The sequence below is a fragment of the Crocodylus siamensis genome, chromosome 11 (assembly GCF_052110815.1).
Source record: "Crocodylus siamensis isolate JL-2025a chromosome 11, ASM5211081v1, whole genome shotgun sequence".
In the NCBI taxonomy this organism is placed as follows: Eukaryota; Metazoa; Chordata; order Crocodylia; family Crocodylidae; genus Crocodylus; species Crocodylus siamensis.
The window spans coordinates 29006388-29018848 of record NC_143405.1 but is presented as its reverse complement, the minus strand read 5'-3'; the positions used below and the strand labels follow the sequence as shown (position 1 = coordinate 29018848).

At 45.2% G+C, this 12461-nt stretch overlaps 1 protein-coding gene across 28 annotated transcripts in view; it reads left to right on the top strand.

Moving 5' to 3' along the window:
- PBRM1 (polybromo 1) overlaps positions 1 to 12461 on the top strand; it is a 126682-nt gene that overhangs the window by 66064 nt on the left and 48157 nt on the right. For all 28 annotated transcript variants that reach the window (XM_090021530.1, XM_090021514.1, XM_090021520.1 and 25 more), the window contains one exon: positions 5825 to 6101. In XM_090021530.1, the coding sequence (XP_089877656.1) occupies positions 5825 to 6101 (277 nt within the window). The remainder of the gene's footprint in view (positions 1 to 5824; positions 6102 to 12461) is intronic.

Sequence of the window (12461 nt, the reverse complement as noted above, 5' to 3'; positions counted from 1 at the left end):
ATTTGCCAAATGTAAAATTTAACAAAATATAGTTTTACATTTTGTAATTACTCTCTTCACCAATTTCATTTGAAATTTTTGCTTAAGCTCATGGGACAGAAACGGAGGGCAGAGGGGCAGGAACCAAACAACAAAAAGCACTTTTACTGGAAGAGGAACTTGCTGAGTGTCTATATAGATTGTGCACTTCAGCGGGGCTTTTTTATACTTGTATCTAATAGTTGATTCAATCAGTGATTGAATTCAGTCGGTGATTGAATCAGCCATTAGATAGAAGTGCCAAAAAGCCCTGTTGAAGTGCATGATCTATACAGATGCTGGGGAGCTGGATCAAACTAACACGGTTCCTCTAATGGGCATGAACTGCACTTACTGCGGGGTGCGCTAAGCTGAAAGTAATGCGCCATTTGTTGTTGTTTTTAATCCACCAATCTAAGGGGATCTTAGCCATCTAAAAGAAAATGAATTGTGATCTTAGTAAAATAAAATTAAGTATGTTTACTAGAACAAGTTGTTTATTAGAACAAAATCGTTTGTTCCTACATTAGGGAAATATCTGTAAAAAAAAATAATTTTGTCTTGTAGTACAGTAGATTTCTGTTGTCTGCATATCTGTTTTTTCCCCAATAAAATTATACAAATAAACAGAAAATGCTAAGAAGCTGGACAAGAAAAATATAAATACAATTTAAAATAAAGACGGGAAATTGATAGCATAACTCCTGATCATATTGTGATGTTACACTGGAAGTCACTCCTTGACTTTTCTTCAGTTCATTATCAGCTCTTAAAAACTTGCTGGCAGTTAAATAAAAGATTATGGCAGTTGCTAGTCTGTTGCAACCTATGACTCATTGCAACTTACAACTCATTGCTGCTAATGAAGCAGGGTCAGAAATGACCCATGCGCTGCTGGGTCTGCAGTAACAGCGGTTACCATGCAGTCATTTAGTGCTGAAGTGCTAAAGCAAGTACTAAATGACTTCTTAGTAAGAGCTGTGTAGTTGGGCATGTGTAAACGCACCCATTGTGCCCTTATATTAGACATGTTCATTTAACAAAAGAAAGCTGTCAGTGTTTCTTCTTCTCTGCTAAAGTAAAAGAAAAGCTTTTGAAAACCCAACTGGTAGAAACAGAGCCTCAAGGAATTCTAAACTATAACATACAAAAGGCTCAATCTGGTCAATGGGTTAAAATTCCTTCCTGATCCAAATATGGCAGTCAGTCTAATGCTAAGAGGAGGGGGAAACCCTGTAGTTAGGAACCTCCTTCTTTGGTCCCAGCAGGAGCATTGGCGCACCTCAGTCAAAATCCCCAGCCTTGGCTGTAGCCAATACCCAATGCCTCTGAGGGAAGTGTAAAAACACCCTGACACATATAGCAGAAAGCAGGGACAGGGACAACCAGCAAAGCCCAGAAGCATGGAAAATACCCATAGTAGAACATAGGCACAGCTGTGCCTGCATCATCCCCATCCAGTGACTGTACAAACTATTTTGAACACCTCGAGTGATGGATAGTCCATGACTTCCCTAGGCAGTCTATTCCACTGCCTCCCTGTTCTAACAGTGAAGAAGTTTTTCCTGATATCTAATTTAAACTTACTTTGCTGCAACTTTTAATCCCGTGTCCTCCTTTCTACAGTAAGAGAGAAACAGTGCTTTCTTCTTTATGGCAGCCCCTCAGGTATTGAGGACTGCTGTCATGTCCTTTCTTAATCAATATTTCTGCAAGCTGACCATGCCTAGCTCCTTCAGCTTCTCTTTGTATGACTTGCTTTCCAAGCCCTTCATCATTTTTGTTGCCCGTATCTGGGTGGATCCTCTCTAACTTCTCCACATCCTTTTTAAAACATGGATCCCAGAACTACATACACTACTCCAGATAAAGGCCTAAGCAGTGCCAAGTAGAGAGGAACTATCACAGGGTTGGGCAGTTATTTTGGCTGGAGGACCACTTAATGACTTTTGGTAAGCAGTTGAGGGCTGCAAGGGTAGCCCTGCCCCTTGCCAGGTGCTCTGTGTCCTGATTGCCGTCTTGGGACCAGAAGTTCCACCCCCTAACCTTTGCCACTGGAAGTCCCTCCCCTTGCCCCCAGAAGTACTCCTTTTGGGAGATGGGGTTGCTATCTTGAAACCAGAAAAAAAACTCGTATACTAAAAATCAAATATCTACTACACATATTTTAATTTTATTTCAAAAGATATTTTTGTCCTGATTTGCATGTGTTTGTGTAGTGGTGTATAGAGGTGATTACATAATAGCTCAAAATAAAGTCTTTCTGTTGTATATTGTATGTGGGGTGTGGTTAGGGGGGTGGGTGTGGGAGGGTTTGTGAAAGTCTGCATGTGGGGGGGTTGTGAAGGGTGTGGATGTGTGTGGGAGGTTTATGGGTGGGTGTAGGGGGTGAGGGTTTGTGACAGGGTGTGGGTATGAATGTGTGTGTGGGGGGGGGGCAAGGGTTGTGAGGTGAGTGTGGGGCCTTCTGCTACATGCCCCACCCCCATGCAGCTCCTGCTGCTGGTGACAGCAGCAGCATCACCAGCGGCAGGCGGTGGTCCCTCAGGGTGCTCATGGCTAGGGCAGGCAGAGCCCCCTAGTGCTTCACAGCTCCGGCTGGGTCCCAGGGCAGTGTGGTGGCATGCACCTTCAGCCCAGACCAGGCTTTCTCCACACCAGTACATGGGGCTCACAGCAGTGCAGGCAAAAGCCACGTGCCATGTGACTGAATCCATGCATGTATATGGGGCTTCCAGCACTCCAGTGGAATTGGTGAGCAACATAGAGAGGCACAGAAGACCCCTAGCTTGATGGTACCTGACTCTGCAGTTCCAGGTCCATGCACCATCAGGCCAGGTGGGCTCTTTGCCTCCACATGCGGCTGCCTGACGCTTCTGGAGTGGCTGAAGCCCCACATGGAGTCAGACAAGCCTGGCCTGGCTGTATGGTACATGGTTCCCACCTGCAGTACCACAAGCCCCACGTGCTGGCACAGAGCCAGCCCAGTCTGGCCCAAGGGTGCACACCAGCTCCATGCCAGCACATGCAGCCCCTGGGACTTAGCCAAAGCCGAGCACTGGTAGTGGGGGCTCTGCACCATTGGGGAGGGTACATGTGGTGAGGGAACCCACAGTCGCCCACAAGGCCCATGCCCAGCCCCCCAGCTGCCGGCAGGCGCTCCCCTCCCCACTCACCAGCTGGCCAATTGTGTGCCACCATGCTTGGTGCCTCCATATGGGACTCCCAGCTGGAGTGCTGGCAGTCCCATGACAGTGGAAGCACAGAGATTGCCCAGTCCAGTGCTCATGACCTATGAAAGCCTGTGCCTCCCCCTGGCTTTCAGTGGGGCAGTTGCAGGCTGGTAATACGTTTTTTGGAGGGGTCCTTTAGGCCAGATAGAATGATTTGGTGGGCCAAATCTGGCCTGCAGGCCATATTTTGCCTGCCCCTGCTCTATCACTTCCTGTGTCTTGCACTTAATTCTTCTGTTGATGCATCCCAAAACTGCATTTGCCTTTTGTGCAGCTGCATCACACTGCAGACTCATGTTGAGTTTTTGAACTACCAAGACTCCTGGATCCTTTTCCATGGTGCTGACAACCAGCCACCTGTCACCCATTTTGTATTTGTGGTTTTGATTATTCTTCCCAAGATCTAGTACCCTGCATTTGTCCACATTGAACTTCATCCTGTTAGCTTCATCCCAACTCTTTGATATGTCTAGATCCTTCTGAACTGCGCTCCTAACCTCCAGCATGTTCACAGTCCTTTCCAGTTTTGTCATCCACAAACTTGCTCAAGAAGCTTTCTATGCCAGAATCAAAATCATTAATAAATGCATTTAACAACACTGGGACAAAGAGAGACCCCTGTGGGACTGTGCTCAAAACCTCCTACCATTCTGACATGGATCTATTAATAATTACCCATTGCTGGCAACTATTAACCCAGTTATCTACCTACCTTCTAGTAGTTTAGTCCAGCCCACATTTCTCCAAATTGTTCATGAGAAGGTCATGTGGGACCTTCTTAAAAGCCTTGCTGAAGTTTAGATACTCCATATCCACAGCATTCCCTTCATTCACCCAAGTATTTACTTTGACAAAGAAGGCTATGAAGTTTGTTTGGCACAGTTTGTTTTTCATAAATCTGTGCTTGTGATCGGCCTCTATTTCTCTAGATGCTTGCAAATGGCTTTCCTTATGCTATGCTCCAGTAATTTCCCAGGTATTGAGGTGTGGCAACCAGTTTGTAGCTCCTTGGGTCTTCCTCTTTGCCTTTTTTAAAGAAGAGCACTACATTGACTCTTTTTCAATCCTTTGTTACCTGGCCTGTCTCCCACAATTTCATTAATATAATTGACAAGGGCTCTGAGACCTCCTTTGCCAGTTCCATCAGTACCCTGGGATAAAGTTCATCTGGCCCTGCTGACTTAATTCAGACCCATCAAAAGCTCTCTAACCATCTCTTATTATCTCCTCCCTCAGCTTGCCCACTTCCTTTTCCAGATTATCCTTATTAGGTGTCTGGCTGCATTTTAAGTTTTTGTGAAGGATGAGACAAAGTAACTGTTGAGTAGCCCTGCCGCCTTTGCATCTTCTGTTAGGAGTCCTCTGGCTTGTCAGCAGTAGACCTATAGCTTCCTTGGTCCTTCTTTTCGGGCCAACATACTTGCAGAACCTCTTCTTGTTGTACTTTAACCTTCTTTGCCATGTGCAGCTCACTCTTTAAATTTGCATTCCTGATTTTTTTCCCTGTAGGTTCTTGTTATTTCCTTATGTGCTTCTTTGGTGACCTGCCCATCCTTCCATTGCCTGTATGGTTTCCTTTTGCATTTAAGGCATTTTAAAAGCCCCTTGTGCAGCCACACTGGTATCTTGCCATTCTTCTTGTGCTTCTATCACGTCAAGATAGTTTCTTGTTGGGCTTCCAATACTATGCCCGTCAAAGCTCCCAGCCTTCCTGGGTACCTTTATGCTTCAGTCTGTCTTCCCATTGCACCATGCCTATTAACTCCTTTAGTCAGATAAAATCCACCTTTTTGAAATCTAGCATCCTAATTGGCTGATTTCATGCTTTCCCTGTCTCAGGGTCTGGAATTCTATCATTGTGATTGCTTTCTCGCAAGTTACCCATCACCTTCACAACCTCCACCAGTTCTTCCCAGTTGGTCAGGACAAGATCCAAGATAGATGACCTCCTAGTTGTATCTGCCACCTTCTAGAACAGGAAGTTGTCCTCCACAAAAGTTAGGAGCCAGTTTGACATTTTATTTGGTTGCATTTGAGTGCCTAACTTGAGATATTCGGGCATATTTTTTTCAGGGTAGAAGCCACTCATGGGTGCCTTTGACTGCACTATTTCAGAAAGCCAAGCTCTATATTTATAAAGATGGGCACCCAGAAAGCTTAGGAAGACAGAAATAGAGGTGCTTTTCAAAGATGTAGATGTTCCACAGAAAACTTAATGTATTTAGATACAAAGAGTGAAGATGATCGTAGTAATTTGTTCTGATGCTGGGAAATGTTTACACTGAAAGTGGAGAAAAGAAAGGCAAAATCTAGTATTTTAAGATTATCTACCTAGTTCACTTAACAGTTCACTCACCCAGGAACCCAAACTTTGGTGCCACCATCATCATTCTGTAAACTTTTTTAAATGGTCACCTAAATATATATCTAGAATAGAGTGATCTTCATGCAGATATGTATGTGCTTTTTTAATTGCAGTTTTTCTGTTGTACAGTCGAATAAATGTTTTTTTTTGTGTAGCTGTTGACATTCAGAAGAAAAATTGTAACAATTTTTCTCCCCTTAACCAACAGTAAAAAAAATATAAGGAAACAGAGAATGAAAATTTTGTACAATGCAGTCCTCGAAGCTCGAGAGCCAAGCACAGGCAGAAGACTCTGTGATCTATTTATGGTTAAACCCTCCAAAAAGGACTATCCAGATTATTATAAAATCATTTTGGAGCCAATGGATTTAAAAATGATTGAGCATAATATCCGCAATGATAAATACTCAGGGGAGGAAGCTATGATTGAAGATATGAAGCTAATGTTCCGAAATGCAAGGCACTATAATGAGGAAGGCTCACAGGTACTGTTTAAATTATGCAAGTGTAATTACCTTTCTGCTTGCTTACAACAGGAAAAAACCATTTAAATGTTGTTATAGTCAGTCTGTGGTTACTCCTTCCAGTTGTTATGCTAATAGTTTACAGAATAAATATTAAAACTTCATTGGAGTATTTTTTTTTTACTAAAATATGAACACTTCTTTATTTACCTGAATCCAAGATGACCCTGAATTTAAGACAACCCCCCGCAATAATTAAATTCTATACATGGAAAATGTATACATTTGTGATAATTTTCCATGTATATCATTTGATTATTGGGGGAGCATCTTAAATTAGTGTCCCACACCATTGCATAAGGACAAGCAGTGGCAGGGGGGCAGGTGGTAGGAAAGTCAAGTAGCCTGACCCCTGCTCCTTGCCTTCCCTCCCCCCACTTGCTCCCCACACGCATTGCATTCTGATGCATGTTCCCCCTCCCTCTCATGCCTGCATCCTCTGGCACCTGCCTCCCACCCCATGTCTGTCCCCTTGTGCCTGCCCTCTCATCCCCTCCCCCCAGTTCTTCTCCCATAGCTTCAGGTTTCCAGCCTGGTCCCACTACTACCACCTACCCTCTGGCCCCACTCCAGCCTGAGGTATGGAGCACATGGCTGCTTCAGCCCCAGCCCACGCATGCAGCAGTGCCTCAGGGTCAGGGCTGGGGCCAGAGCTGCAGCGACTGTTGCCACAGTCGCTGCTGTGTGACCAAGCTGGGTGTAGCCAGAGTGACCTTGTGCTCCATACCTTGGGGTAGAGCAGATCCAGGGCTGGACCTGGACCATAAGTATTTGGAGGGGGGTGGGAGAAGGAGCCAGTAGTAACTGCAGCTCTAACTCCAACCCCAACCCCAGCCCTGGATCAAAGTCAGAGCTGCAGCACCCTACTTGTGCCTGAATCCAAGACTAGGGGCTTTTTGTTCCCTTGTTAAATGTGGAACAAAACCTCATCTTGGATTTGAGTAAATATGGGATTTTTTTTCATAGGGATCTATATTCTAGTTCAACTGGGGTTTCTGGTTATATGTATATATGCTCCTTTTAAAAATACATGAGATATATATGCTCCTTTTAAAAATACATGATTTAGCTATGGTGAATGAAGCTGGAGTAGAGCTGGTATCTGTATTTTCCTAGTGCTTAATGAAAAAGAGTTATGTAGTTAAATTTCCCTCATTCAGCTTCCTAGAAACCTATTTAAATAATTGAATTATTTAAGGATATAATATGGATTTGGGGTCATTAAGGACATAATGGGAATGTTTATTATCATAGAGTCATGCAAGAGCTTGAAAGAATTTGGTGTTTGAGAGAGGAGCTTAAGAGCTTGGTTTGTTTACCCTAGCAAAATCAAGACTTGGGTGGATATAATTGCTCACTATAAATATATTGAAGAAGTAAATACAAGGGCTAGAGAAGAACTATTAAAATTAAGGACAGTATTAACTCAAGAGGAAAAGGATACTAACTGTTAATGAATAAATGTAAGATAGAAATAAGGTTTCCAACCTAATCTCATCAGAACAATGAGCTCGCAGAACCACCTCCTTGTAGCAATAGCATGGGATTCACAGTATGAAAATAAGTGTATTGTGCATTTGCTTGTGATTTAGAGGTGCACTGATACATTAGTCTATATCGTATTGGCACAGATAAAAGGAAAATGGACATACTCAGCCTTTTTTGGCTGATGTGACCAATAATGTCACCAATAAATGCAGTGTGCATGCACACAGCCACAACATGTAGGGCCAGGAGTGCAGCCCAGCAGCTTGGAGAGCAACATCCAGCTGATAAGTCTGTTGGATGGAAGGGGCATGGGGGAGGGGGCAGAATGAGGCCCCCCGTGGTGAGGGATGGAGTGGGGCAGGAGCAGGCATTGCCCAGCCAGGGTGGGATGGGGAACAAAGGAGCTGGCGGCTCATCTGGTGGGGCACTTAGGCTGGCTCCCACCAGTCCACACACCCCTGGGGAGGCATAGGGGCCATCTGCCCTGGCACTGCACTTTGGCCAGGTGGCAGTACTCGGAGTTGGAGAACTACAGTGGGAGCTAGTCACCCCAAAATTAGCCGTAGCCCCCCGCCACCCACCCAGCCAGAGCATAGCTGCTAAAAAGAGTCTGGAGCAACCCTGGCTCTGAGCACACAGCAGGCAGTCCACCCTCACCCCATGCACATATCTGGGGGGGGGGCATGTGCCCCCCTATGCCTTCTTCAGGGCTATATGCAGCAGCAGGAGCTGCCCTCTATGCGGCTGTGCTGCATATTGGCAATCAGATTACCAGCAGCCAATTATTGACTATCCATATTGGCAGATACCATCGACCCAAAAAATCTTTATCGATGCACCCCTATTTGTGATGCTGTGGGATTGGATTCAGAAGCTGAGAGGTCCCCATGCAATTCTGTGTTCTTGTCTGATAGATGGGGAATTATCTTAATTCATATTAGCTTATTTTCAGTGCCATTTTATGTAGCCTTTTCAGAAAGGAGATGTGATTGAATTGCATTGTATTTATTCAAGTCCTTGATTAAATTGAATAATACTTAACTATGATTAAATGTATAATTCTGTTATGTGAAAGAGAAGGAAAAATCTTTTAAAAAGTAATTATTATGAATAATTTAAATCTAGGTAATCCGGTAATAAAAAAAAATGTCTGTTATTGTTAAGTACCAAATCTTGAAATCTATATTTGGTCATTAGTCAGGTAAACATGAGTCAACAATAAAGACTTTGGTGTTTTATATTATGTAGGTTAATGCAGCTGTTAGTATTGCTACATACAAATACATTGTGATCACAGAATCTTGTAAAAAATCTTCTAAAGATGGCTCTGTGGCCAAGGGGCTTGTGTGAAGAGCCAGGGACTACAAGGTTGGGAGTTCAAGCCTGGATGTGTCTCTCTGAGCTTCCCAGCTGGCCTCGTGGCTTTGAGAAATCTGTTTTAGGACTGTAGTAGTGGGTGGCATCCTGGGCAGCAGTGACCACAAGATGTTTGAGTTCAGCATCCTGAGGAAAGGAAGGAAAACAGCAGTGTGCAGATCCCGGACTTCAGAAAAGCAGACTTTGACTCACTTGGGGAACTCCTGAGCAGAAACCCTTGGGAGGCCAATTTGAGGGGGAGAGGAGTCCAGGAGAGCTGGCTGTACTTTAAAGAAACCTTACAGAGAGTGCAGGAACAAACCATCCTGATGTGCAGGAAGATTAGCAAGTATGGCAGAAGACCAGTTTGGTGTAGCATGGAACTCATCAGTAAGCTGAATCACAAAAAGAAAGCTTATAAAAAGTGGAAACTTGGACAAACAACTAGGGAAGAGTATAAGAATATTGCTCAGGCATGCCAGGATGAAGTTAGGAAGGCCAAAGTGCAACTGTGGTTGCAGCTGGCAAGGAATGTGAAGGGTAACAACAAGAGTTTCTGCAAGTATGTCAGCAACAAGAGAAGGATCAGGGAAAGCGTGGGTCTCTTACTGAATGGGGGAGGGAACTTAGTGACAGAGGATGCAGAAAAGGCTGAAGTCTCGATGCCTTTTTCACCTCAGTGTTCACAAGCAAGGTCAATTCCCTGACTATTGCATCTGGCAGCACAGTTTGGAGAGAAGGTGAGTAGCCAGCTGTGGCCAAAGAACAGGTTAAGGACTATTTAGAAAAGCTGGACATACAAAAGTCCACAGGGCTGGATAGGATACACCTGAGGGTGCTGAGGGCTGATGTGATTGCAGAGCCACTGGCCATCATCTTTGAAAACTCATGGTGATCAGGAGAGGTTCTGGACAATTGGAAAAGGGCAAACATAGTGCCCATATTTAAGAAGGGGAAAAAGGAGGATCCAGGGAACTACAGACCAGTCAGCCTCACCTCAGTCCCTAGAAAAATCATGGAGCAGGTCCTCAAGGAATCCATTCCTAAACACTTGCAGGAGAAGAAAGTGATTAGGGACAGTCAGCATGGATTCACCAAGGGCAAGTCTGACCAGTTCGATTGCCTTCTATGATGAGATGACTGGCTCTATGAATGTGGGGACACCATTGGATATGGTATATCTTGATTTTAGCAAGGCTTTTGATATTGTCTCCCACAACGTTCTTCCAGGCAAGGTAAGGAAGAGCGGGTTGGATGAATGGATTGTAAGGTGGATAGAAAACTGGATGGATCATTGGACTTAAAGGGTAGTAGTCAATGGCTTGATGCCTAATTGGCAGCTAGAATCAAGTGGAGTGCCCCAGGGGTCTGTCCTAGGGCTGGTTTTGTTCAATATCTTCATCATTGATCTGGAAGATGGGATAATGGGATTCATTAAGTTTGCAGATGACACCAAGCTGGGTAGAGTAGTAGGTATGCTGGAGGGTAGGCTTAGGATTCAGAGTGACCTAGACAAATTGGAGGATTGGACCAAAAGAAGTCTCATGATGTTCAAAAGGGCAAGTGCAAAATCGTGCACTTAAGACGGAACAATCTGCACTAGTAGAAGCTAGGGGCTGATTGGCTGGGCAGCAGCTCTGCAGGAAAGGACCTAGGGGTTACAAGCTGAATGTGAGCTGAATGTGAGACAACAGTGTGCCCTTTTTGCCAAGAAGTCTAATGGCATACTGGGCTACATTGGTAGGAGTGTTGTCCACAGATCAAGGGAAGTGATTATTCCACTCTATTCAGCCCTGGCGAGGCCACATCTGGGTACTGTGTCCAGTTTTGGGCCCCCTACTACAGAAGAAATGTGGACAAATTGGAGCGAGTTCAGCGAGAGCAACTAAAATGGATAGGGCTAGGGCACATGATTTATGAGAAGAGTCCGAGGGAACTCGGCTTATTTAGTCTGCAGAAGAGAAGACTGAGAAGGGGTTTAATAGCAGCCTTCAACTACCTGATGGGTGGTTCAAAAGAGGATGGATCTAGACTTCCCAGTGGTGGCAGATGACAGAACAAGGAGCAATGGTCTCAAGTTGCGGTAAGGGAAGTTTAGGTTAGATATTCGGGAAAAAATTCTCACTAAGAGGCTAGTAAAACACCGGAACAGGTTGCCCATAGAGGTTGTGGACTCTTCATCCTTGAAGGTTTTTAAGACCCAGCTAGCCAGAGCCTGGGGTGGAATGATCTAGTTGAGGATGATTCCGCTTTGAGTAGGGGGTTGGACTAGATGATTTCCTGGGGTCTCTTCCAGCCCTAATTTTTCTATGATTCTATGGCAGCCAGAGCATGCAAAATGTTGAGTTTAGCTAACTGCAGTAAGACAGCAGCCCTAGACTTTAGGAGGGCAAACTTCAACAAGCTAAGGAGGATAGTTGGGGATGCACTGAGGTCCCAGAGGGGAGGGGAGTCAGATGTCCAAGGAGAGTGGTTGCTCCTCAAGGAGGCGATCCTCCAAGCCCAAAGGAAGGTAATCCCAATGAGAATCAAAGGGAGCAGGAGAGCACACAAGCCTCCATGGCTCACCAAAAGCATCCGGGAATGTCTCCTTGCTAAAACGGAGGCGCATACCCAATGGAAAGAAGAGGTCATCACCAGGGATAACTATTCTGCAGTCGCTCGGAGTTGTAGGGGGGCAGTTAGGAAGGCCAAGGCAAAGATGGAATTGGGACTAGCTTCACAGATTAAGGACAATAAGAAGTCCTTTTTTAAATACATAGGGGGCAAAAAGAAGGTCCCAGGTAACGTGGGGCCCTTGCAGGACGCATTGGGAAATTTAGTCGTCACACCAGACGACAAAGCTAACATGTTTAACGATTTCTTTGCCTCTGTCTTCCTAAGTAGGGACCAGAACAGGCAACTCCCTGCTGGGACCCCCTCGGGCCCCAGGGGAGGCACACGTGGGCCAAAGGTTAGTGTGGAACTAGTTAGGGGGCTTCTGGAGGGCCTGGACGTTTTCAAGTCAGCCAGCCCGGACGATCTCCACCTTAGAGTCCTAAAGGAATTGGCCGAGGTCATTGCAGGACCCCTGGCACAGCTTCATGAGCACTCGTGGTGCTCTGGTGTGTTGCCAGAGGACTGGAAGAGGGCCAGTGTGGTTCCCATCTTCAAAAAGGGGAGGAAGGAGGACCCAGGAAACTATAGGCCGGTTAGTTTTACCTCGATCCTAGGCAAGCTTTTTGAGAGAATTATGCTGGCACACATCCATGAGGGGTCAGCAGGGGACTGCATGCTTAGGGGCAACCAACACGGGTTCATCAGTGGCAGGTCCTGTCAGACCAACCTGGTGGCCTTCTATGATCAGGTTACCAGATTGTTAGATGCAGGGGTAGCAGTGGACATAGTCTTCCTGAACTTCTGGAAGGCATTCGACACTGTCTATCACCCCGTTCTCATTAAGAAACTGGGGAACTGTGGTGTTGATGCCCACACAGT